Source organism: Caloenas nicobarica, chromosome Z (genome assembly GCF_036013445.1).
Source record: "Caloenas nicobarica isolate bCalNic1 chromosome Z, bCalNic1.hap1, whole genome shotgun sequence".
Classification (NCBI taxonomy): domain Eukaryota; kingdom Metazoa; phylum Chordata; class Aves; order Columbiformes; family Columbidae; genus Caloenas; species Caloenas nicobarica.
The window spans coordinates 52,732,015-52,757,185 of NC_088284.1; the positions used below are offsets into that span (position 1 = coordinate 52,732,015).

Sequence of the window (25,171 nt, forward strand, 5' to 3'; positions counted from 1 at the left end):
AAGCGAGGGCGCAGGGGTCTTGGGCAGTGGCGTTGCTCCAAACCCGTGCGTTGGCCTGGGGCGAGGATGGCTACCAGCAGGTACACCTTGGCCTGTGTGTGTGCCCAAGGGTGGCCCTGCTGGAAGAATGCCTGCTTGAGCTGCTCACGGGGCTGTCCTTACTCCCAGGGATGCTGCGTGGGAAATGCGCCCCGAGGAGCACGGGCTGTTTGGCCCGTGGGGGGCTCCCCCCACGCGTCCCTGGGTGAGGAAGCGTGTCCAGGGGCCTGTCACAGCCCCTCTACTACTGACATCTTCTTGCCTTGCAGGGGAAGGCCACGGGACGGAAAGCGCCGCTCTGGCTGCGAGCAAAGTTTCAGAGACTGCTATTTAAACTGGGCTGTTACATTCAGAAAAACTGCGGGAAGTTCTTGGTTGTCGGCCTCCTGATATTTGGGGCTTTCGCTGTAGGATTAAGGGCAGCTAATCTCGAAACCAACGTGGAGGAGCTGTGGGTGGAAGGTAAGTCCGGGGCCCCGTCCTCTGCTGTTTCCCTTCCCCGTCCCCCCACGCCAGGCCGGCCGGGAAAAGTTAGCTCGAGCGGCGGAGGCTGGAGTGCCTGCGTGTGTACGATTGTGCACAGGGCCGCTCCGCATGCCGAGGAGGGCCTGCTGCCGGCGGGGAAGCCGGCGCAGCGCTGGGCGGTTGGGCGGGCGGTTGTCGAGGCGGGCGTTGGGCCGGCGCGTACCACTTCTCTGCCTGCGGGGGGCCGCGGTAGCAGGCCGTGCCCTCAGCGGGGGGCGCCGGGCCAGGCCGCCCCCGTTCCACCCCGCGCTCCCGCCTCCGGCCCGTTTCCCCGTGCGGGATGGCGGTGGGCGACGGGTCCCTGCGTCCCCGTCGGCGGCGGGAGGCGGTCTCGCTGCCGGGAGGCGCCCCTCCGCCATTTTGGGAGTGCGTGCGCCCGCGGCGGGGGGAGGGGGCGGGAGGCGAGGAGCGCGGCGCCGCGGGGCGGGTGCCTGTGTGTGGTCCTGTTTTTTGGACAGCTTTCAACTGTGGGGGGGAGCGTTTGTCTCAAGGTAAAAAAAAAAAAAAAAAGAAAAAAAAAAGGAAAAAAAAAAAAGAAAGAAGGAGGGAGAGGACAAAAAAGCCGGCTGCCGAGGCGAGGCGGGGCTTGTCAGGCCGCCGGGAGCAGGGTGGCCGCGGGCAGTGCCCGGGGCGGGGGGCGCCGTCCTCCCGGCCCAGCACGGCGGCGCGGGCGTCGCAAGGCAGGCTCGGGAAAGGAGAGGAGCGGCACCGGGGCTTCGCGGGCTGCCTTTCGAAACAGACACCCTGCACCCCGGACACAAACACCCGGGGCTGTGGGGTGGGCAGGGCCGTGTCAGCAGCGCCCCCTTCGCAGGCCCCGCGCGTCCCTCAGGGAGTGGAGCAGCCAGCCCGGGCGAGTCACCCTGCCCTGAGAGGCACGGCTGCCGCGTTTGTGGTGCTTTTTGTGTTTGGGGTTTTGGTTGGTTGGTTTTTTTCTTTTGTATTTTGTTCTTTTTGTATGTGTGGGTTTTTTCTTTTTTCTTTTTTTCTTTTGTTTCCTTTTTGTGTGAGTTTTTGGTTTTGCTGTGGGGCTTTGGATTTTTCTTCTGGGGGAAAATATTATTTACTTAGCGTCACATTCCGTTGCTAGCTGGGTTGACGTGAAAACAGAGTTCCTTGACTGCAGTAGTTACTCAGGTTTTATGTTGAGGTCGCTTGCAGCAGATTTGGCTTATAAAAGTTAATATGGAGAGCTGCGTAAATAATCATTCCTAAATAGCTCTCTGTATGTGAGCCTGTGGAAAAGCCAGTGCTGAGTGCAAACAAAGCTAGCGGCTGTTATGAAGGTGGTCTGTCTTGCCCCTTGGATGAATTGGAGCATATAGGACCAGATTCCATCCTAGCAGATGACAGCCATATTGGGGTCAGGATGGGGTTCCTGGGTCATTTAGTGAGTATTGATTTTTCTGTTTTGGAAAATAAAGTATTACCAGCTGAACTTGTTTTGGTCCATGTAGCCCAGGAGCCCAAAATATGATGAGATTTGCTGCCAGTAGCACTTAGAAACAGAGCAGGCAGGATCCCATCTGTAAGAAGAGACGGGCATTCAGAGTCTGTGTTGATCACTAGGTGCTGTGCACCTTAAATACTAATGCAAAGTATTATGAACATACTGGGGAGTTTTTTAAGTCCTTGTGAGTGTGTTGTGGTGAAGTTTGTCAATTTTTGCACAAGTGTTTTGTCTTTGCTTTTCTGTCAGTGTTTGGTAAATAGTATGTGAATGCAGTTCCATCCAACACCATTCCCTGAGGCTTATTATTCTAATATTACTGGGTTTCACTTACTTGATAGGGTGATCCCATCCCATAAATGCCACCTGTGTTTGTAACTGTGTAATACCAAGAAGGTACTTGCTGACAATGCCTGTATGACTGGCCTTGCAGTAAAAATGCAGTTCTCAAGGAAAAAATACGATTTGCAAAATAGCTGCTTAGTTCAGTTGCTGCAGTGACCTCGTGTCATTATTGCTTCTTGGAGGAGGGAGGGGGAAAAGTCCCTGGTAGAAAATCTAGTTGAAATTGATCTGTGAGGTTTTTATGGCCAAGATGAATTCATAATACAGTTGATTGTACAGAGTTAACCTATGTAATTTCACATCTGTTGAGTTTTGTTTTCAGGTCAGAATTAGTGTAAAATAATGTATTAAAACTCTGCATTTAGAAACCCTTGTGTTTGCAGATTGCAAAAAAAGGCTTGCTGATTAAGATGAAATAAAATATTCTGGATTTAATTTAAATTAACTTCCAGTCTTCCTGTTCTAGTGCTACGTGACGGTCTACACAAAAGGCCTTGCTATAATGTGCTTTCTTGGTAGAGACTCTATAAATATTCCAGTCATTAACCAGGGTGTTATACACCTAACAAATAGCAATCCCATATTTCTGTTGCAAAACTACAGAGGGAAGTGCAGAGTGGGAACTTGAGATGGAACAGATGTAGAAAGAGATAGTGTGGAAAATGGGGTTCTTCCTATGCAGAAATGGAAAGCAGTGACCAAACTCATTTCTCTGCACTTGTATGGCCCTGGTCCTAACAACTTTAAAGTACACTCTATGGAGGTTATTGTACTAGCTGACCCTTTAGAACAAGGTTTCTTTTAGAAGAAGCAGTGACTGAATTGCCCTGTTTATTAAAATAGCTGTCTTATTTTTGCCTTTACCTTTTGTCTACTAAGAGTTTGAATGAACTGAGCAATGTTGGCCAAAGATGGTAAATTACTTGAAATATATTACAAGTAACAGTTTTGATTTGCTGTTGAAGCTTTTTACAGTTATTACTACTGAATAAATTGGCAGTGTTTATATAAAGAGACTGATTTTGTATAGTGCATTTCTGAATACCGTGGAGCATGGAACATAATACAGCACTAAAGTTTGCTGGAAGTAAGCGGTTGCTTTAAAACCGTGACACAATTAATTAAAAATAGCAAAGTGAAGTTTGAATGAGTTTTAAGACCATGTACATTCCAAGATAAATGATTAGTAGTCTGGGTCTGAAGCTATTATGGCTGAAATATTTACATAAGAAGTTTAGAAACCCACCTCGTAGGCAAACTTTCAAAGAGAGAAAAAGAAAAACAGATCTCCGAAACATCATTCTTTCAGTTTTCCTGTAGTAGTCGTCCTCCTTCAGAATTTGTGCCAGCACTCTTGGCGTTCTCTAAGCCTCCTGATACCAAAGTGGCTTTCCTCTCAGCTTGTTTCTTGGCACTAAGTGTTGTAGAGTAGAGTAGCTTTTTTTTTTTTTTTTTTTTTTAACCCACAGTCCTCCTCTGGCTGCTCATCAGAGCATTTCAGTGTCCCCTCCCCGTGGTATGCTTTCTGGCGTTGTTGTTTGGGTCAGATACCTGTTTCCCCTGAGCCCGTCAGCAGGTCTGTCATCCCTGTGTGCATACCTTGCTATTGGAGGATGCTTGTGTTAGTTTTTTGGGCAAACAAATTCTGGACTGGCATTTTAGTGGCTGTTCTGTTGTCCATGCCGATTCAGCTTTAGTTGAATGGCTGTATGTGGGTGTCCATGCATACTGGAGTTGTGGAGACTGTTTAGCATCTTTATACATCGTAAGCCCGTGAGAGAACAAAAAGGGCTTTGCATTGATTTCCTCTGTGACTGAATTTTGTTGGACACAGATGTGCTTTTAGAAACATCCATTCATAACTAGAAAGTACTCTGGATGGAAAAGAAATCATGCCTATAACTGCTTATGTTTTTTGCTACCACTCTAATAGGCAGTCTAAGACCCTGTATGTGAACAGCAGTCATACATGTAAATTCACAGCCTCTGCTTCTGAAAGAAGGTAGTTTTTGGCTCCAGAGAAGGTTCTGTTAAGCAGAGCTTGAAATTTGGCTACTGCAATGCCTTGAATGGCATTAGTTGGAGCAGTTTATATGGGGCAATATGGTCTAGTCTTACTCCTTGATAATTCTTTTAATGTTACTATTGTCTTTGGATTTTTTTTCCCCTCACTTTCTTCATTACTTTTTCTTCTTTAAGAGATTGAAGATAATGGTGTTCTTTCCTTCCTTTCTTGCTTTCTGCAGTTTTTGAACTAGCTGTAGATCAATTGAAGCCTCCCCCATGGCCTTGGTTAGCTCTTTTCACAAAGCTAGCCAAGTTCTAACATGTGGAGTTCCTTCTTTAAGCTAGTTTGAAGGAACAGGGTAGGTGTTACAGGTAGGGATACGACATCCTGTAGGGTAAACAAAAATGCCTCAGTGGCCACATAGTTCAGCTTTGGTACTTGGAACAAGGTGAGTGTGTTCTAATTGTAAGTGAATTAGGACTGAGTTCATATGGTATAAACAGTTTTAAAGTTTTAAAGATTTGACCTATGTGTAGTATTGTGTCCTTTCATTCTAAAGGGGCAAAAATCAAGTTACTGTTGGTATTTATGGCTGACCCATCTTAAAATGTCAGCCTACCCATGCAACATAAGGATGAGTTGAAAATGAGGAAAGTGTCTAAGTGATGCAGGAGTCAGTGATTCCATAGATACTCGGTTTGCTTAACCCAGCAAGATCAAATGCAGGTGGAGAGGAAAGTTATTCTTATATTCTGCCTAAGGCATCTGTTAACTTTGCAGTAGTATTCTTTGGAGAAACAGAACAGTAAAGGAACAGATCTTTGGGAATTGGCGACAAATTTATATGAGGGGCTTGGAGTAACATATTCGGTTTGAATATAGTTAGCAGGAATTGACCCAGTTGGGTATAATTCAGTTCTCCCACAAACAAGCACATTTGTGTACAGCAGTGGAGTAGAATTGGTTTGGATGTCCTTGTACCTGCATCACCACATCAACACAGAGTAGATGGCAGAAGAGCAGAAGTTACTCTCCTGGTGAATCTGAGCTGGTGTGTTTGTTGGCTGCATGACACTCTGGGACCTTATCTCTGATCTTGTCACCAAATCCGTTAGTTTCATATGGATTGGGTGACATAAGAGTTTACATATCTCTGAATATTGTCTTGCGCTGTATTGTGTCCCTCAGTGTGTATTAAAAGTTCATGGAAAGGTGTTTATCTGGAAAATTTCCAAGTCCACTGTTTGTTTGAATTAAGTATGATTATTTATTATGTGGTTTCTCAAATGGGAAAGTAGCAGCGGTGTTTCCACATGGTGGCTGAAGGATGATCGCCTGGACAACATGTTCTTTTTCGTGTTTACTGGTCAAAATGGAAGAGTATTCTGTACTTGCTTCTGTTTTGAAAAATAACATGAAATTCTAATATTTAAGCTTTACATGATGTTTTGTGGATAAAAACATAAGCATAGTGGGTGTTGCATTCCTGTGAAGTTGAACTCCCTCTCTTTCCATATATTGAAAGTTGTTAAGAAAAGGTGTCTAAAGGTTTTAGTTATATGGATGCTCAATGGTTACCTTTCAAGTGCCTGCTGTTACATTCAAAGTCGCTGGAGCTCTCTGTTAAGCGCCATCTTGACAGGGGTCCATATCAGCAGCTCAGAGTTGGTGTTCCTTGCTGAAAAATTCTTACATAAAAAAGAATAACAAACAGCTTCAGTGTTAAACTCCTCTTTCATCTGTAAGCGTTTTAATGAAGGTATTATTGCATGTGACCATTCTTTGGTCATTGAGAAGGTAAAGGGTGAAATCCTGAACTTGCCGAATGTAGTGGAAGAATCTGGAATGGCTTTATTGCAGCCATGCTTTTACCCCCATATAAAGCCACAGCAGACTAACAGCATGCCTCTGCTCTACCTCTTCTGGGAAGGGCAGGAGGATGATGTCCTCCTGTAGAACTGGCACCCCCCTAAGCTGTAATTGCATGGTTGCACAGTTCCTTCTGCCTTTCAGACTTTAGAGGCATTTAATGTATTCAAGGCTGCAGAAAATTAATCTTCATTAGTATTTCCAAACTTAGCACACCGTCACCAGTGTCCATGCCAGAATGTGCCCTTACAGATCCTTGTTTGGAAGGGTCTGTTTCCTTCTCTGCTGAAATATGTATTTAAACAGGGTAGTGCCTTGGCTGCACCATTCCCCTCTTCTGAACTTTGAGTGTCATCTTGCACTCTGGGGATTTTGCTGTTTGTGAAGAGGGTGTGAAGGCATTTCTGTAGTTCCGGAGAGCCTGGAGATTTCAGTACAGAAATCCTGGAGTGAAATAGAACAGTTGAAAGCAGCATTGCTTTATTGGTGTTCCCCATGCCGTTGCTGCTGAGGAGGAACAAGGGAATGTAGGTAAGCAGAAGAGCTAGCTCAGCTCTAGGGCTGGCTGCTGCTGGAGTTGCGGTGCTATGTGGAGGTGGTGGTGAGTGGTTTTGAGGTCTACTACCAGCTCCTGTTACCTGCTAAGTGGACTTTTTTTTTTTTTTTTTTTGTTAAGAGAATAGGCCTTCATTTCTCATTATTCCTCAGCAGACGCTGGGTTCAGACAAGAATGAACTCTAAAAGCCATGGGTACTCAAACTCGCTTCCAACAGAGAATGCATTAAGGAAAACTCTAGCTCCTCACCCTGACTCCATCCGTTTTCATGATTTATTTTTTCCATGGGAAGAGATGGACCTAGCCCTGTTAGTATTTGTGGTGGTTCCCCAGAGAGTAGTAATACTACGTAGTGTATACATGTAGTTCTTGACCACTCAACAAATTTAAAGGCTGCTACATGCAAGTGCATGTTTCAGTTACACATAACTGTTAGGAGGCTCCAAAATATGACAGCTTCCAGATGTATGAACCGACTGATCCCTTCGTTTAGATTATGCACCACAGCCGATGCCTAGATTAGTGCTGGCTGGACAAAGCTATGGGAGATTTGTCTGGTTTCCACAATACCATGTTTATATTTCATTTGGATTTTTCCTTTAAAGCTGACCTCCCTATGACCTGTTGGAACTGTGTCCACTAGGATGCTGGTTTTAATGTGTCTGCAACTGCTTTCCTTTTGGTGTCTAATGGAACATATTCTCATTTTGATGCTCATGGACTTTTATGCACAATCCTTTTAACATTGAATCACACACTTCAGCCTATGAGCACTCAGATAAAACTGTGCTTGTAAAGCTTTCTGCCCCACAGCTAGCTTTTAAAGAATATTCTGATTAGTTTAAACAGCATTTTGGTTATAGACCTTGTGGGGCTGTTCCTTGTCAGGCATTTTCTCCCGTATGTAGAATAAAGTTAAGTCTTCCAGCCTTTGCACGGTGGTTTTTCTCTCTGGAGATGATGGCGTGGGTATATACATGGTTCTAGCTGCTCTTTTTTGGAGTTCAGCAAGAGCTGGAGTGCAGAATTTTACCAAGAAGTTCGTTCTTCATTGTGTCTACTGTAAGGTTACATGTTAATAATTCTTATTTATCTTCAGTATGACTTTGGTTATTTTCATTTCTCTAATCTCTCCTGCCTTTTATTACGGAGGAGGTCTTTTGCCATTTGTGTTTATTACCTGGGGAAACCTGAAGATACCAGTAAAACTCCTTAAGGGCTGACAGTTCTAGAATAAGATGAGTAGTCCCCTGTCAGAGTTCAGAAAGATAAAGATACACAACTTTCATTATTACTTACAGAAACTGTATGCTTTTTTTACTATTGATGCTTCACTGGGGCAACAGATTCCCAAGGTGGTACCTCATAACACAAAATTCATTGCTTTGAAGTATAATTTGTGCACTGAAAATACATGCTATCTTATAATGGCCACTTTATTTTTGTGCTCATAAATCAAGGAAAACAGGAAAGTGTTTTGCTCCTGTTTTGCATGATCTGTGCTATTTTATTATCTATTTACAGTGTCCTAAATATGACCAACGAATACAGGATACAATAAGCTATGCTCATTCTTGCTGTTAGCTGAGTGACTTTGGGAATAATATTTCATTATACTTTGCACTAGAAATACTTTGAATTCAGAATTTAAAAATAAAATTTATTTTTCTTCTTTTTTTCTGTATAAAATTAGTTTAATGTCTGTAAGTACAATTTACTCGTTACTGGTTTTTTTTTCTCTGTTATTTTCATTCTGTATCACCTCAGTCGCTATCAACATCCTGAATTTGGCAGAAGTAGTAGTTTCATGAGGTAAAAAGCCCTGTATGGAAACTGCTGACCATATAGATGTTTTGATGTATGGAGAATTTTAATTTTGGTTTTTAGAATGAATGTCTTGGCTTTGACTTCTGCTTGGTTTTGGAAAACTTAAGTTATTTCAGTGCTTGAGCAAAATATATAAGAGGTAAGGGAATGAGCAGAACCATAACCTGACTCTTCTGCAAAGGTGCTGCTCCTTCAGAGAATTGTACTGAACTTAATTCCAGCTTTAAATATACAAGTAATCATTGTGTATTTGAAACATCTGTATTTGGCTCATGTGCAAGAAAAAAAGAAAAAGCTGATATTTTTAAGGCACATGGGCGGTGTTGTACACCCGCATATCCAGAGCTGGAACTGAACCCTTAAACTGTAATACAGTCTTCATTTACTAACACTGAGATAAATTAAAAGAAACAGCCTTCTGTTGTTTACCAGTCTGATGCATTTCTGCTTTTCAGTCAGTAACCAAAAGCTAAATGCAGCAAGCTAGAAATGAGCACTGTTCAGTCAAGTTGTGTGATTTCCCACCCCCCCCCTTTAAATCATTGCTTAAGGGCTTCTGGCCCCTAGCTCAGGAATCCTGCCCAAAAATGCCAGATGTATTACAGTCAAGTATTGCAATGTAAATAGTGTTCTATGCCATGAGAGCAGGGTGGTCCATCTCCCAGTTAAAAAAAAAAAAATAGAAGAAAAGGGAAAAATCCACACAGTCTGAAAAAAGCACAGTAGTTGTAGTGTTATTTGTGTTTTTGGCTGCACAACCAGTATTTTGGAGCTGAAAAAACACAGTGCTTTGGACTGGCAGATAATAATAACTGAAACTGAGATGCTAGAAAGCAAGATGTGTCTTGGCTGAGGCTGCTTAATTTAGTCAAACAGGCGTGTAAGAAGTAAAATATTAAAGGCCATTGCCGACAGGCAGAACCTATTACTTTACCTTACTGTGAACAGCAGTCTCATGCACATGGAAGCAGAGTGGACAAAGGGTGGGAAGTAGGGAAGGCAGAGGCATTGCGTTTTTCTCGACCTCGTGCTGTGTAATGAAAAGACTGGGTGTGTTACTGCACCTTCTGAGTAGAAACATTGCTGAGCTGTTCTTGTTTTTAATTGCTCTATATTAACAATGACTTACCTTCCAGTGTGCTTATCTTCTTCAGATGCAGTAGTGGATATAGGAGGTTTATTTGCACATTTTTCCATTTTGTATATGAACATGTCATTTCATAACATTTAAAACTAGTTGAAATGAGATTCCACAAATCTGACCTGAAAGGAAATCGCCAAGGGTGATGCAGTAATCAGATTTACGTTTGGGTTATCTGACAAATCTGTGAATTGCCATAGCTTCCTTGGGTGTGTGCAGAGGGGAAAGGGGTTATAGGAACTTATTTGTATGTGATAAACTGTATTTAAATAGCTACAGGAATGTAATCCCAATGCAGATCTTGGTGTAATCTCCTGAGTGAGATACTCAGAAGAAAAATAAGATTTAGGAACTCATTTAAACCTCTCCCTTCCCACTGACCCTATTATAACATTAAAAAAAAACCCAACAAAAAACCAACAAACAACCCAACAACAGTCCAATCCCTTACAACTGTTAAGTTTTTCTTCCTAAATTACCTTTTCTGTAGTGGTAAAAAATGCATTAGATATTGAAAGAATATAGTATCTTGCACCCATTTTGCTGGTATTTCCTGTGAATTTGTCTTATTTGCGTCTCGACATGGGCCTGATTCTGATGTCGTTTACACCAGTCTTACTCCACTGACTTCACGAGGGGTTTGCCATACTCAGAAAAAAAGCCTGTGCTGTTAAGATGCTGACACTAAGTGGTAGGTAATAGAAAATATGATATTCTAGTGCAAATTATTAAGATCAAGAAACAAAACTAAAACATGTTTAGTATGACTTCCAACTGTAGATAAAAGCTAGCACCTTGAGAGAATTGTGATCAGGCATAAACATCTATTAACTGCTCTTTCTAGAGATTTGGGGAAATAGGATGACCTTTTTTTATTCCTTTTTTTAATCTTTTTTTTTTTCCCCTCTCCCCCCCCCCCCCCCCCCTTTTTTTTTTTTAAATAGGCTACAGTTTCACATGGCTTGCAAAAGAAATCTTTCTCCCTTTTTGTTTCCCACACCAATTGATTTATCATTTTGCTTGCAAGCAGACTTAGAATGTTAGGGCAGGAACACACTCACTTTTTTCTCGTAACTTTTTTGTTGCAGACCGAAACCAGTTGACTTGAATAAATTTTTCTGTGGTCTGAATGAAGCCAGCAACGTGGAAAAATCTTGCCATTCAGAGCCGTCTGAATGTACATTTCAGCCACACAGTAAGCTGTATTGGTAGGCAGTGGACTGCTAAATACAACCATTTTTCGCAGCAGAGAGTTAGACAGGTGATTAGCATAATTAGCACAGAGTAGGCTATACATATGGTAATGTTAAGTGTGTAAATGCCAGCTGCGGTGTAAAATTTATGTCAGGGGTCGACAGGGCTGTGCGAAAGTATTGTGTTACAGCTGCAGGTCAAAGCCTCCATTGCTTTACCCCCTTTTCTCTTGTTGGTGAATGCGCTAAACAGAAGAGAAAGACGGACAGAAATATAACAGATAAGGCTTTGATTGAACAGCCTGGTTCTGTGCAAGAGGGACTGCTTTAGGAAAAAAAAAAACAAACCACACAAAACAAAAAAAACCCACACACCGAAAAACAAAAAACTACACGCACACTTGCAAAACAAAAGTCTCCCTCTTTCACTATAGATTTTATTTTGCATCATGCCATCTACAAAAGTGTTGCTGCCTTTGAGTGATGTCATTACTATGGGATGAGGAGAATCTTGGTGGGGGGGTGGGTGGAGTATGAAGTTGGTAATTACGCTTTAAGGAGAAAAAAAAAAAAAACTTAAATTCACCTTCTCCTTTCTGCATTCCAACCCACCTCTGTTTTTTTAATGTTTCTGTTACTGCACTTAGGGGGCTAGGAATTAAATAGTCTTGAAGGTGACAGCATTATATGTAATAAAATCTCAACAGTGCAACAATCTTCGAGCTGCATGACTGGTTTTAGACTAAGTGCCAAAAGTTCCTCTGTGGTTTTGTGTGTGGGTTGCTGCGCTTATTCCCCAGGTTCCTCCCACCTCCTAAACCACTAAATTCTTTATAAATTAAAAATGACTAATACAGGTTTCTTGTTTTAAAGGAGCACAGCGTTGAAGGGTACACATCTTCTTAAACAGCTGATGGGGAAATCTGTAAATCTCTTTGTTGCCGTAAACTGTTCATTCACATATTTCACTTGCAATTTTTTTCGCCCCTTTTGTATTTTTTGTACTCGGCTATAAGGAGTGGTGGTGTTGACAGAGTATAGTTCACACCACACTGACCTTGCGATGAAACTTCCTCACAGCCGCAGGGGGTCCTTATGAATCGGCCCCTAATCCAGCTAATCCCGCTCGCAACAAAATCATGAAAGTGGCTCCCAGCGATGTGTGTTTCCCTGCACAGATGCGGCGGGAAGGCGCGGCGTTGGGAAGGAAAGCGCGGCGGCGTTCCGTGCCGTTCCGTTCCGCTCCGCCGGCCCGGGGCCGCCATTGTGCGCGGCCCCGGGGGGAGCAGCGGGGAAGGGGCTGGGAGGGGGTTCCCGGTGCGCCGGGGGCTGCCGGTGGGAGCGTGGGGCGGCCCCGGTTGGCGACAGGGCCCGGGAAAGCCGCCCGTGTGCCGCCGTGTCCGCTGCGGCAGGGGCGTGTCTCCGCCGGTGCTGGAGCTGCTGGTAATTGCCCGTTCAAAGGGAGAACGGACCGTTGTTGTAGCCTGGTGGGCTTGGTGGTGAAGTGAAATTACCTGCATGATCAGACTAGCTAAAAGTAGAAAATAAAGGTTGTGTTGTGGGGTGTGTTTGGTCATTTGTTTAACTTTCTTTCCCAGCCCTTTCTGCTTCAGAATAAACTTGACCATATGGTCACGCTCTCAGAGTATCTGACGGGAATCTCTGATTGCATCCTGCACAAAATGAAATGTGCTCTTTACTGCTCAGTGTGAATAGCAAGCAAACTATGAAAAATGGGCCTCCTGACAGATGCAACACTGTCTTGGGAGCTGGTGGCCAGTAAGAAATATCGAGGTGGGGGGAGCTGTGACAGGCAGCAGGTTCAGTGCTGGGGGGAGTGCTGACCTGACCTGATTGTGTCTGACAGAGAGAGCAGTTCTGCTTCACTGCAAAGCCATTCAGAAGGAAGCTGCTTAGGCAACAACAGATGGTACAGCAAGCAGCTGGTAGGGAATACTTGAAAGAAACTGTACCCTGTTTCATAACATGTTCATTCCTTTCATTTTTCTATATGTTAGCATTGCCATCTCCTAAAAGCAATATTTAGGAAGCGGTATCCCCTAAAAGGTTCTGCATTAAGAGTTTTTTCATTACTATTTGCTGCTCCTTTGAAAAAAATTGCATTCAAATTTTGTGATTCTCCATGTACAGCTGAAATTTGTGCTATCCCAGGAGTAAAGATGAAAAGACTTTAAAATGCTGCTTTTAACCACACAGGAAAACAATTACATATTTGAGGAAAGGGCACTGAGAGGTTAAATGAAAAGTTGGGCCTAGAGGAAAGCTGACTGCTGTGGAACAACACAGCAAATTGTTTTTAACATATTACCCAGCAGAAGCTCTTATTCAAGTTAAAGTAACTTAAAACAATTACATTCAGCTGTTTAGAAATCCTTAGCTTTAGACCTTGAAGCTCCTTACATGCCCTTCGCAGCAGAACTGGAAACTTAGACACTTGCATGGACAATTGAGGATTTTGGCCTGTTACGAAGTGTGCTCCAATGTTCTCTTAAATTATAAAAAAATTATTCAGCTTTGCCTCTCAGCGGGTGTAAACTGTTACATAACCATAAAAGTTGGAGAGTAGCAACAGTCTGTATTAGCTGCCTATCCTCAGTGTAGGCCTTCTCCCTGATTTCTAGGAAAAAGCAGTCTAGAGTGCTCTATTCCTTTGCTGCTTTGGCCAGAAAACTCAATAGTTGGGCTTCTCCACCAGAAGCTGTGGCTTAGGTCTGTCCTGAAGGGACCACATCTTCGGAAGAAAGGATAGTTTGCTCTCCATGCCCATTCATTCCTCAGCCTCTTTGTTGGGATGGTCAACAAGAATGCCAGTTGTGATGGTGGTTTTCTGTAATGTGGACACCTACCCACTAGGAAATGAACTGAGATCACAAACTCATTTCACATAAGCTAGCAAACAGCTGTCAGATGGTAAACAACTTGTGGTCACTATTATTCCTGGCTGGATTAGATCCAGTGACCCAGAGGTGAACAGCTCATATCCTGTTACCAAGGACATGTGTCGCAGCTCGGTAAGCAGCTACTGCGTTTTGTGTTTAATTGGAAACTTTGAAATGCAGGTAGCAGTTCTGTGTATTACTGTACATTTCAAAGCTGCTTGTGTGGGCTTTTTTTTTTTCTGTTTGTAGTGTTCAGTGCTTTTAAAACTTTTTTTTTAACTGCAGATTTCCAGTTTCTCAAACCAGAGGGGCACCAAGGAAGAAACACATCAAAAAATGTTTAATTTTTTTTTAGCAATCTGTTTGTTTTACCCAATCAGAAATAATATTTTTCTGCTTGTGGGCAATACAGATGCATATGTGTAAAATCAGCTTTTATTTGATTTTTAGAAACAAGAGGTTTCAGCTCCTAAAATTGCACAGAAGGTTTCCTTCTACAAGCAGAGGCAGCTGTTGTTGGGCTGTCTTCCTGAGTATGCAGGCAGCTTTGTGTCCTTGTCACAGCTCTAAACTTTGTCAAACTGTGATAGAATGAAAAGGCATCTTTGATGTGTGTTTTTATTTTTGCTATTCATAATCATGTCAGCATTATTGAAATGTGTAACAGGAACACTGGAGTCATCCCCAGCATGAGTGAGGAGTAACTTGACTCATACGATCGCTTGGGAGATAAAAGCAGCCTTTTGAAGTGTGGCTTTTGGTTGGTTTTTTGTTTTGGTTTGGTTTGGGGTTTTTTTCGCATGTGTAGGCTACAGTCTTTTATACTTGCTTTTTATTTCTTTTTTTAAGCAAACCCAAAGAACTTGGTGTTATCTAATTCCCAGTGTGACTGGTTGAGATGGTCATGTCGCTTCTAGATTTCCCTGGAAGTCAGTGGTGTTAAAGAGAGACTGAAGTCAGTTGATTCTTCACATTGGGATGTGGTGATATTCTGGACAGACAGTGTCCTTTTGTTGGACATTATAATGGGGAGAAGATGAAGAAGGGTAGAGCATCCACTGGGCCTTGGGGGAAGGGAGGTGGTGGGGTGCGGTCTGTCTTAACCTGGGCATGCACAACCCTCGCTGTTCCATGTCAGCTATACAAGCGCAGATATGTATATTCAGCAGAGTAAATGCCGTGCTAGAAAACCTAGACACAGCGTGGAATTTCTGACTGCCTGCAGTCAAGTGTTAGCATAGATCATGTCTAATGACATGATAAAGGTGATAATTTTTCATTGAGCTGTTGCACAGCCTATCGAACGACCATGTAATCTCTTTAAGACACTGCTTACCACTGTGTTCTAGTTCTTGTAAGCTCATAATTTCTCAGTGGTTTTTTTTGGTAGCTCAGCTTCAGTCACTCCCTGTGAAGTCTGTATTTTGCATAGTTAAATAAATGAGCAGAAAAAAATAATTGCAGGTAGCCAAAACTTTTTTGTAATGTAATCCTGATGGGTTCGTGAGAGCCATCCAGAGCATTGTTAGAATATCAGATATGTTAAATACATGGTAATGTCTTACAGTCGCTAGTTAATAAATTCAGAGATCAACCATGTGAGCCAATAGCAGTTCTGGCTCTACAAGTAGACAGCATTTCAAAAGTTTAAAGAAGCAGACATGCCAACCAGACCAATCTCTTGTACTGACTAAAGTTAGATTTCAAGGGAAGTGTTTTGCACTTCTTCCCAGCGAACAGTTTTACCCGTCCTCTGCCAGTCAGGCCTAAAGAGTGATAATTCTGAGGAAGGTGCCATCTTCCCTGCTCTTCTGTCAGGATGCTAACTAATACTGTCTGTGTGCAGAAAAACTATTATTCTGTTGCTGACGAAGAGCAGCACAGACAAGCTCAAACATCCAAGAGAACTCCCTAGAGAGCAACAGGAAGCTTTAAATCAAAAGGCCATTATTTTTCCGTGCCCAGTAAGAGTCAGGGTAATCTTCATACTTGCCAGAGAGCTTCAACTCTTCATCTCAATTTCTTTATAGGAGGTTTTGATCCTGTATGAGTAGTACTTGACTGCTGCGTTTGCTGTCATGAGGTGTGTGCTCCTTTATTAATAAAAATGGGAATTGTCATTGGTGTCATTAGGTACTACCTTCTGATATGCAGCAGGTGTGAAGACTTCTAATACCAGAATGCCATACCGACAGGGAGGCAAAGCTGTGACTGGCTGGCTTATCTGTGTACCAATGAAGTGGACTGAAATTAGTTTCATTTTGTAGTTTTTAAGTAATGCCTGTATCTGCATGTAATGTTGATGCATGTGAGAACAGCCCAAGGAGAGACTATGTGGGGGCGTGGAGTGGAAGAAAGCCCTTAACAGCAGTCAAAGCTGAGGGAGATAGGCTATGTAGGATGCATGGTAGAGACGTATGAAGACAAAGACCCATCCTGGTTCTCATCCCGGCAGGGAGAGGATGCTGAAGGGAGGGAAGACAGGGTGTCTGCAGCTTTCCCTGGCACTCACCCAGGATGGAGCGCATCACATAGGCAAGTCTGGGCTGTTCTTGTCTTTCTCTGCATGCTGCTGCTTTTTGGGTCGAGTCCTAAAGGTTGAGTCTCAGGTGGACACATTGGGATATTGTTCTCATTCTTCATTTTTATATGGTTACTGAGTCATTAACGGTTTTTATTTTCTGTTTCTCTTTTGTTCCTGTTGTGGTGGTAACAGGTATTGCAAATTGCAGAGGTTGCCTGCTTTTGCTATTGCTCAAGCTGTAATGTAAGCATTGTAAGGGGTACTGATTGACACGTCTGATTTATCAAAAAGGGTTCGCATCTTTTGGAGGGATGAAATTAAAACATGGTTTGTGTGAGGTGTCCGTGGCTATTAGAAGTACAATTGTATTGATTCGAGTTGTCATTGTCAAAAGGTTGGGCTAGATTGCCCTAATGCTACAGTTACAGTCCTGGAAAAATGTAAAAGATAATGTTGCTCAAACACAGCAGAAGTGTGTGTGCTCACCTGTCTCCCATAAGGCCCATAGTCTTCAGAAGGGAGATTCTCCAGAAAAATTTGCTCCATTCACACACCTCAACCTTGTCACAGAAGAACTTAGGCTCCAAAACCAGTAGGTATTTCTGGAAATCTTAGCTTTGGTTTCTCAAAAGTCTGTCCTCCACATTGTTAGGCAAACGTTTTTATCTGAAGTATTGGACTCTGGGGAATGTTCTCTTTCAGAGAGAGCTTGCTCTCTGCTAAGCTACTTGTTGCACAGTTGTGCACAAGGTAGCTATTGAATGGTTAATAGAGGTAGTGTTCATGTCTGAAAAAAAATAACAAAGCCTCAGGCTATATGATGCAATTCCAGTAACCTGAAATGAAACATTTTAAGATACTCTGAAAAATAAATATTTCATGCCTTTTGAGCAACCGGACAATAAATTAACAGGCAGTGATTTTTGGGTATCATTCATGGCTTGATTTAGGATCAATCTCTTAGTGTATCAGAGATCAAACTTGCTCCTGAGACTACTCAGTGTGGAAGGGATTGCAGTTCCTGGTGGTAAATTCCAGAGTTCTTTATAAGCATGTTAATGTAATGCCATGTAAATTTTGAATGTGAATTGTGAGAAGAGTGTAGGTAAAACAGTGACATTTGCAGTGGAAATGAGCACGAGGTGAGTGATGCAGTAAATTCAGAATTGGTAGTAAGTTGGTGGAAGGAAATCTGTAAGAAATTGCGTCACTGAAAACAAGTATGTTTTCACTCTAATATTGTTAGAGAGATGATCCTTGTGGGTCCCTTCTAACTCAGGGTATTCTATGATTCTCTGATTCTATGGTCACTGTTTTGCAAAGGTACACTAGAGGCAAGTAGTTTTGTTTTTCTGGGTGCTTCTCTTAAGATGCACTGAAGCATTTTAATGTGTGATGACTGAAACACTGGGACTGTGACCCCAGTGCCTGGTAATGGGATCTAGAGCCTTTCACCTATAGGTCACGGGTTCAGGTCTGCCTCAAGTTAAGGATGACTAAAACTTGTTACCACCTGACAGCTGTTCATTGCTCTTGGGGGAGGGAGACATGGTGGTCCATACATAGTTCTTAGCAACCCAGTGTCCATACTGACAATTACTGCTCTCTTTGGGCTGTTCAGAAGGGCACAGAATTTAATACCTTGACCAGCTTCTGTTCAGGTTGGTGGGAAAGTTCAGGAGAAGCGCCAGTGTGTTTTCATGGAACAAGATGCTGATTTGCGCAAGGCAGATCTGATGTGTTCTGGCTAAGAGGGAAGCCTGTGGGTATTGCGGAGAGGGGGGAAGGGGAAGACACTTTCCTCTTGCCTGGAAAGCACAAGTTTTTAACAAGAATTAATAACTCAGCAACAAAGATGCTGTCAGTAAAACTGTCTCATTTTGAACGCTGGTCCTCAAACACATTCTTAAGAATTAGAAACTGACATATTAAGTAAGAGATGGTGCCAGAATGCTGGTGTTATTACTTTCTTGTGTTTTTTCTTTTCTTTTTTAAAAATTTGTTAGCTAAAATGCAGAGATGGCATAGTATCTCATTCCTAGTAGGCAGACACCCAGAACCTAATGACGCTGCTGTAAGGATGGTATTCAAACTGCTGCATTTGTTACCACCAGCCATGAGACTGTACCGATCTGTTCTTTAAATCAGCGTTTTGGCTTATGGGAATTCGTGCCACCAACTCAGCCACTTAGGCACTAAATCATAAGGAATCATGTAATAAAGGACTCAGATGCTGTCAGTTGGCTTTTGATGTACCAGAAAAGGAGGGCGATGTGTGGATTTTGTCACCAAGATATTAAAGTGAAATAGTCTGTCTTCGATATGGAATAAAATGGGAAGTATTGGTACTGTATGCTGTATACAATTTAAGTCAGTAGCATTTTGAGTGTAAAATGTTGTCACCAAAGATAGCGAAGCAGAGTCCATAAAGGAAGACCACAAAGCACCAATATTTTGTTAATTGATCGTATTTTCCATTGCATCATTTGTCCTATAGCATGGAAATCCTATGATGACTATAATGCATGTACTTTTTTTTCTTACAAGTGGAAGGAGTCGCTTTCTGCAGAGTGTGCAAGTGTTGAGCATAGTATTGCATATCTTCAGCACAGTGAGGCCAGAGGCTTCATGTACATTTCAGTGACATGTTTAGTGGTCTCTCTCCTAGGTTTTTGCACCAGCTGTGGATAGTCAGGGGGTAGAGGGGAGGCGGCGGTGAGGGATGGAAAAAAAGGCAGCAGGAGTGCTTGATCTGAAAAAAGTGCATATTCAGCTGATAGTGCTGGTTGTGGAGGCTTAAGATCTCTGGGTATCACAGCCTTCAGTGATCTTTGCAAACTTAAATGGAAACATAACTGGTAGAAGCACTTTTTTTTGCCTTCACTTTTTCTCTTTATTACTTGTGGTGTGGTGGTATGCCACGGATGTATCTACTTGCTGCTGGTCTATGTTTTTGACATCATGTGTCTTTGGCAGAGTTTTCCTCTGCAATCTACGTTGTATCAGTTCCTTGTACCTGACTGTTACATTGTATAAAGTATCCACTTTTGCCTGTGGAGTGATCTTTATGCTATTTGACTGAAGGAATGTACATAATAGGCCCATCAAATAAATAATTAAATGGTGTAATGCCTTAAGAAGAATGTGGAGCAGACCTGCTGCTGAGTTCTGGAACGTGCACCCGCCTTCTTGGGTGGTTTTGCTATTCCTGTTTTGAATGTTAAAAGGGGAAGAAAATAGCTTCTGTTCTGATGACTGACTTGTGTGATGCGATTTTGATTAGCTAAATCTGCCTTGTTCAGTGAAGTTAATGTGGTTTGACAGGACCTTGATTAGGAAGCAATCATTTCTGTTGATAGTAAACAGTTGGTCACTTTCAGCAGAGATAGGAATGCTGCCCTTTGTCTTGCATGAAGTATGGTTTGTTGGTTCAAGTCCTGGTTAAATTCAAAAGGAAAGTGTGGGTGGGGTGGGAGAGAATATAGTACCAGGAGCAGAAGTTTATGGTAGACTCCACAGTCCTCATAAAATTGGGGCTTTATTGTCTTGGCTGGCATTGAGACACAAGAGGGAGAGAGACATTTCGTCTTTGGAAACACTTGCAGTGTAAAGGACTGCAAAAGAAAGCTCTGATTCCAAGACATACGGAATATAGGTAACTGCTCCCTTGCCCACCGCCACCCCATATTCCAGTAAGATGAAGTAAAATTCATTAGTGTATCATAGGCTGCTTGTTGGTGGAGGAAGACGGCAGTGAGCATGAACATGAGCCTGATGGGTGAAAGTATTTTTCGGGTTTAATTCTTGATAAAAAGTAACAATAGCTTTTTTTTACTATGCAATGCAGTCTCAATGATCATGTGTTCTCTCACTGTAGTAAGAGGGATGTTAAGTCATAAACAGACTCCAGGTGTGGAAGTTATACTTTGATTTTTATTTTTTTCTTACTGTGAGCTGGTCACTGTTACTTGGTGTGAAGAAGGTAACGCCACATGTGACAGGCTGAAAAAAAATGAGTGTATTGCGGAAACACTTCTTCAAAGAATTCTTGAACTAGAAATTAAGCAATGCTTCATGCCAGAATGACTGTATGGTTTAATTGTTGAGGGTCTCATTCTGACAGCTTTATCCATGCGGGGGCCCAGCTTCTTGCCTGGTGGTCCTTCTAGCCCCAGAGGGGGTTACGAATGGGTTGAGGGCCCAAGTGATTGAAAAAGTATGTCTCTGTTCAGGCTTGGGAATGTCATCTTCCACACCGCCAGCTGGTTACACATCAGTCTTCCGGTATTCAACCTAGGAGCAGATAGATGTACATGCCTAATTTCTGTTCACACTGTTGCAGAACTGAACTCTGGCAGTAATTCAGATCACCAGTGCCAAGCTGACTAGGACTGAAAAAAATGTAACAAATTATACCAGGTCTATAGCTTGGACTTAGCAGAGCAATACAGGTAATGAATTGTAAGGGATGGAAACAACGTGGTGGTATTCTTGTCCTTCTCATCTGGATGTGGTCTTGATTCAGGTAATGGGCTGAATTAATTGACCCTGCTTCCCACATGCATTTTCTAGAGAGACTAAAAGGGAGGTAATATAAAATATATGAACTCTAGAAGAATGCTTTTTTGTGGGAGGAAAGATAATTTTCCATTCTTACGTAATATTTTCTGGCAAGGCAAATTGAGTATGGCTCCCTCTAGAGCCTGTCGACTTTGCAGTCTCCCTCTGCCTTTCTCATGTGGGTTTAAGAACAGATGGTGCTTATGAATGAGCTGCATCATAACATGTTATGCAGGTTTTGGATGCACTGGGGTAAATTAGCTGTAGACAGTCCTTTCTGCTACACTCAAAACTGCATCTCTTTATATGAACTTGTTATTTTTTTTTTTTAATTTAAGGTTGAAAGAAGTACTCCTGCTCACTTAGTCTTTCCCTCCTCCCTTTTTTTAACTGAAAAGAAACATTCTCCTTCTGCCTTTGCTAAATTATTTAGCAGAAGAGTGTAAATTAAAGTAATTTATCTTGAAATGTGCTATTGGAGCAGACTGTTTATACACGTGTAAGAAATTGTAACATAGTATTTGGTCTGGTCTGCAAGGAAAAGCTTTTTCTTTTTATTTTTTTTTTAAATTTTCGCATATGGGATATTGGTTAAAATGAAGAAAAAACTGTTCGAGGCTCCAGTTTATGCATCAATGTTTTAGTGAAGTAGAGACGATGGTGTTTTAATGAGGAATATGGTTTTTGTTGCAGTTTTATTAAAATAAAGTTATTAGTTCTAGAGTTAAACTGTAATCAGTTTGGAACAGTATAGTCCATGCACATGGTGAAGTTTTCCTGACTAGGAAGTGCTCATCACGTCAATCCAGAATAAGCAGTTACTGGCTAATACAAGGCTGTTGATATTTATCCATCAGTTGGTGGACGAGTGAGTCGGGAGTTAAATTACACACGGCAGAAGATTGGAGAAGAGGCCATGTTTAACCCCCAGCTCATGATCCAGACTCCACAGGAAGATGGTGCTAATATACTAACCACAGAAGCACTCCGACAGCATCTCGACTCTGCGCTTCAAGCCAGCAGAGTACATGTCTATATGTACAACAGGTAAGAGGAAAAGCAGAAATTTTCCTGTTCCTCTGTGACAGCTAAAAAGTGGGTGCACACTTCCCTCCGTGTATTTTTAAACAGTTATCACTTCAGAACCTTTCTGTTAGGACTGTGTTTTGATTTGAAGGCCACTGGTTTCTGATACTTGACATGGTGGCATGATAAAGTGACAAGTTGGCTTTTAACAAATAAGATGGAGTAAGTGGTGTTGGAAGAGATTTCGAGTGTACCCTGATGAGCAGTGCTACAGTATCCCAGCATTTGTCTTGGTATGGCAGCGATGTCTGTGCTCTTAAACGCAGGATCTTAGCGATGGGATTCCTAACACTGCAAATCCTTCCATATTAGAGTTGAATTTACTTGCCGACACCATCATGAGGTACATAATGACTGAGCATTGGCACAGCTCGCTGTCCTTCCAATAGTTTGGATGTAAAGGGAAATGCGGATGTGAGAAATGGCGGTGGGTGGAATAACAGACATAATAGAGATGGCCTTCAGAGTGTCTGTGTGCAGTACTGAAGGCTGGGAGTTGTGTCTTATCCAACAAAAAAATAATAAAGGTGCACCTTAGGAAGGTACCAGCTTTGGGCTAGTGAGATGTCTCCCTGAAAACTGCCTTCTTCAGGGTTTCTGCTTACAGGATGATGTGCCATGGGGTGCTGCCTGCAAGGCACGAAGTCCCCTGTCTTTCAGCATATCTTTTCAACTGAAGCCTTAAGTGAACTAATGCCAAGGCTCCAATTATCTTTTACCCAGCTCCTGCCTCGTCTAAGGCATTAGAAGCCATGGCAGCAGAGGTTGTAACATAGCTGAAAAAGGAAGGCAGAATTCCTAATGGTTTCTTTTCTCCTGTGTGTCTGGGTCAGCTGGGAATATTCTAATCCTCTGAGCTGGAGCTGGCTTCTCCTTCACTTGTGTCTCTGAGTGACATGTTAAGTCACAAGTGGTCCCATTTATACAAAAATGTATTTCTGTCCCTTAAACATGTGTTTACTAGCCTGTTCCTCCAAAAGCAGCTCCATTATTTTTAATGAGTTTTACAGAGAACAGGAGAATAACTGAAACAATTGTCTAGTCTGTAACTACAAAAAGAAAGACCTTTGCTTTTTTTGAGTATATCTATGCTGAATAATATTTGCCTTTCTCAATTATTTGCTGTTTGAGGCTAATATGTGTCTATGAGTTGCAATTTTATAGGTATGTTACATTTTAGAAATAACTTTTCAGTAATTGTGAAAGAAAAAAAATGTTCTTTGCATTTCTTACAGACAGTGGAAATTGGAACATTTGTGTTACAAATCAGGAGAACTCATCACAGAAGCAGGTTACATGGACCAGGTATGGGTAGCAGGCATTTAGTGATAAGATTTGTTTATTCTTATGATACAGCTTGTGCTACTTGAATTATATTCTAATGTAACTGTGTTTTTCCCCTTTCTGATTTTGACAGATCATAGAATATCTTTATCCTTGCTTAATTATCACTCCTTTGGACTGCTTCTGGGAGGGAGCAAAGCTACAGTCAGGAACTGCCTACCTATTGTAAGCATGTTTTTATAACTTTCGGGTCTGACTGATTTTAATTGTATAACTGTATGATTTTTCATTTGTATTCCTATTGTTTGGTCAGATTCTGGTTTAACAGAAAAGTAAAAGATAAAGCGTAGTGTCTCTACAGAAAATATGCATTGATTTTTTTTCATTGAACAAAGATTTTCCTTTTTCTAAGAAGTGATTTGTAGGTGTCAGTTTAAATCCCATGTTATTTTTCCCATTCTGCTAGCATGCAAAATAAAATGTAAGTTCTGAATTCAAGCTTTAGGAATTTTATGCTTTTTTTTTTCCTGAAAGAAACTTGTTTCTGGTGTTGGTTTGGTTTTTTGGTTTTTGTTTTGTTTTTCCCATAAAATACAAAAACATTGGCTTGGAATTTTATTCCTAACAAAATGCCTTGATTTAAATCTCAAGTCTTCCTAAAGGAATAAAGAACAAATCCTTTGCTTGTGAGATCATTAAATAGACCATATAGTATCTTTTATGGGTCGTTTCTCACAGTTTACAAGTGTGATATTATATGCCCTTGAATCCTTTAAAGAGTTAATTGTTAATCTGTGCAGGCATTTTCTGTTAATTATGCAAGAGTTAGCATTTGAGTTATTGTTTCTGTCCTGGTTTGCATGTCTCTGTAAAAGCAATTCGCAATGGCCATCTCCTAACCTTTAGTGTACAGTTTTAGATGGGGAAATAAGGGGGTTTGTGTTTTCTGGTTGGGAGATTCGGAATAATGACTTAAGCCTGGTTAAGCAGATACAGTGTGGTTTGAACCACAGAATGTGGCAGCCAAAAGCCTTTCTAGTCTGTCAACATCACAAATTTAGAAGTGGGGGGTGGGAGACGTGACAGTGATAGTGGTGACAGCCATGGTAGCGGGAAAGCTTAATGGTTGATAGTCAAGCTGCCAGGGCATTTGAAGGAGTGCAGTATTGTTACAGATAAACAAAGATCAGCTATATTGATTGATTACATTTGCAAGATGATTATTAGACTAGCAAGAAGTAATCTGATACTATGAGAAAGTCTTTCTTTCCTCAGCCCCCTCTCTTCTTTCCCTCTCCCCTCCCCCCCGATTCTTTGAAGGAGCAGTTGGCTGCTTTTTTGTTATTTAGGTGCTTGATGATTTGTTTTCCTTTGCGTGTAAATGGAAATATTTTTAACCTGTGAGTATTCCGTTTTATACAGTAACTTTGTAAGAACTGAGTATTTTTGTTAAAATTACAACTGGGCTGCAAGAACAGTAAATAAACTAATCTTAATTAAAGCATGCCTTACATTTAATGAAACAACCTTACCAGAAAAGGTTTTAACTTGTAGCAGAAAATAACTCAATTATCTGTGCAAATATGATTTTGTATCTTTGATTCAGTACTTCTTTTGTCTTTTTTGTGTGTGTCATTTTCTCCTGGTTTCTCTTGCAGAGGGAAGCCTCCTTTGCAGTGGATCAACTTTGACCCCTTAGAATTCTTGGAAGAGTTAAAGAAAATAAACTACCAAGTGGAGAGCTGGGAAGAAATGCTGAATAAAGCAGAGGTTGGTCATGGTTATATGGATCGACCCTGCCTGAATCCTGCTGATCCCGATTGTCCAATCACAGCTCCCAATAAAAATTCCACCAAAGTAAGTT

General features: G+C 41.9%; 1 protein-coding gene across 2 annotated transcripts in view; it reads left to right on the forward strand.

Annotated features, from left to right (window-relative positions):
• The window catches only part of PTCH1 (patched 1), a 69,120-nt gene that overhangs the window by 2,144 nt on the left and 41,805 nt on the right, over positions 1–25,171 (forward strand). Inside the window, exons 2-6 of one of the 2 annotated variants that reach the window (XM_065655827.1) lie at positions 309–501; positions 21,795–21,984; positions 23,259–23,328; positions 23,441–23,532; positions 24,966–25,164. In XM_065655827.1, the coding sequence (XP_065511899.1) occupies positions 309–501; positions 21,795–21,984; positions 23,259–23,328; positions 23,441–23,532; positions 24,966–25,164 (744 nt within the window). Of the gene's footprint in view, positions 1–308; positions 502–990; positions 1,056–21,794; positions 21,985–23,258; positions 23,329–23,440; positions 23,533–24,965; positions 25,165–25,171 lie in introns of those variants that run through there. The other variant, XM_065655828.1, reaches the window with a different exon arrangement.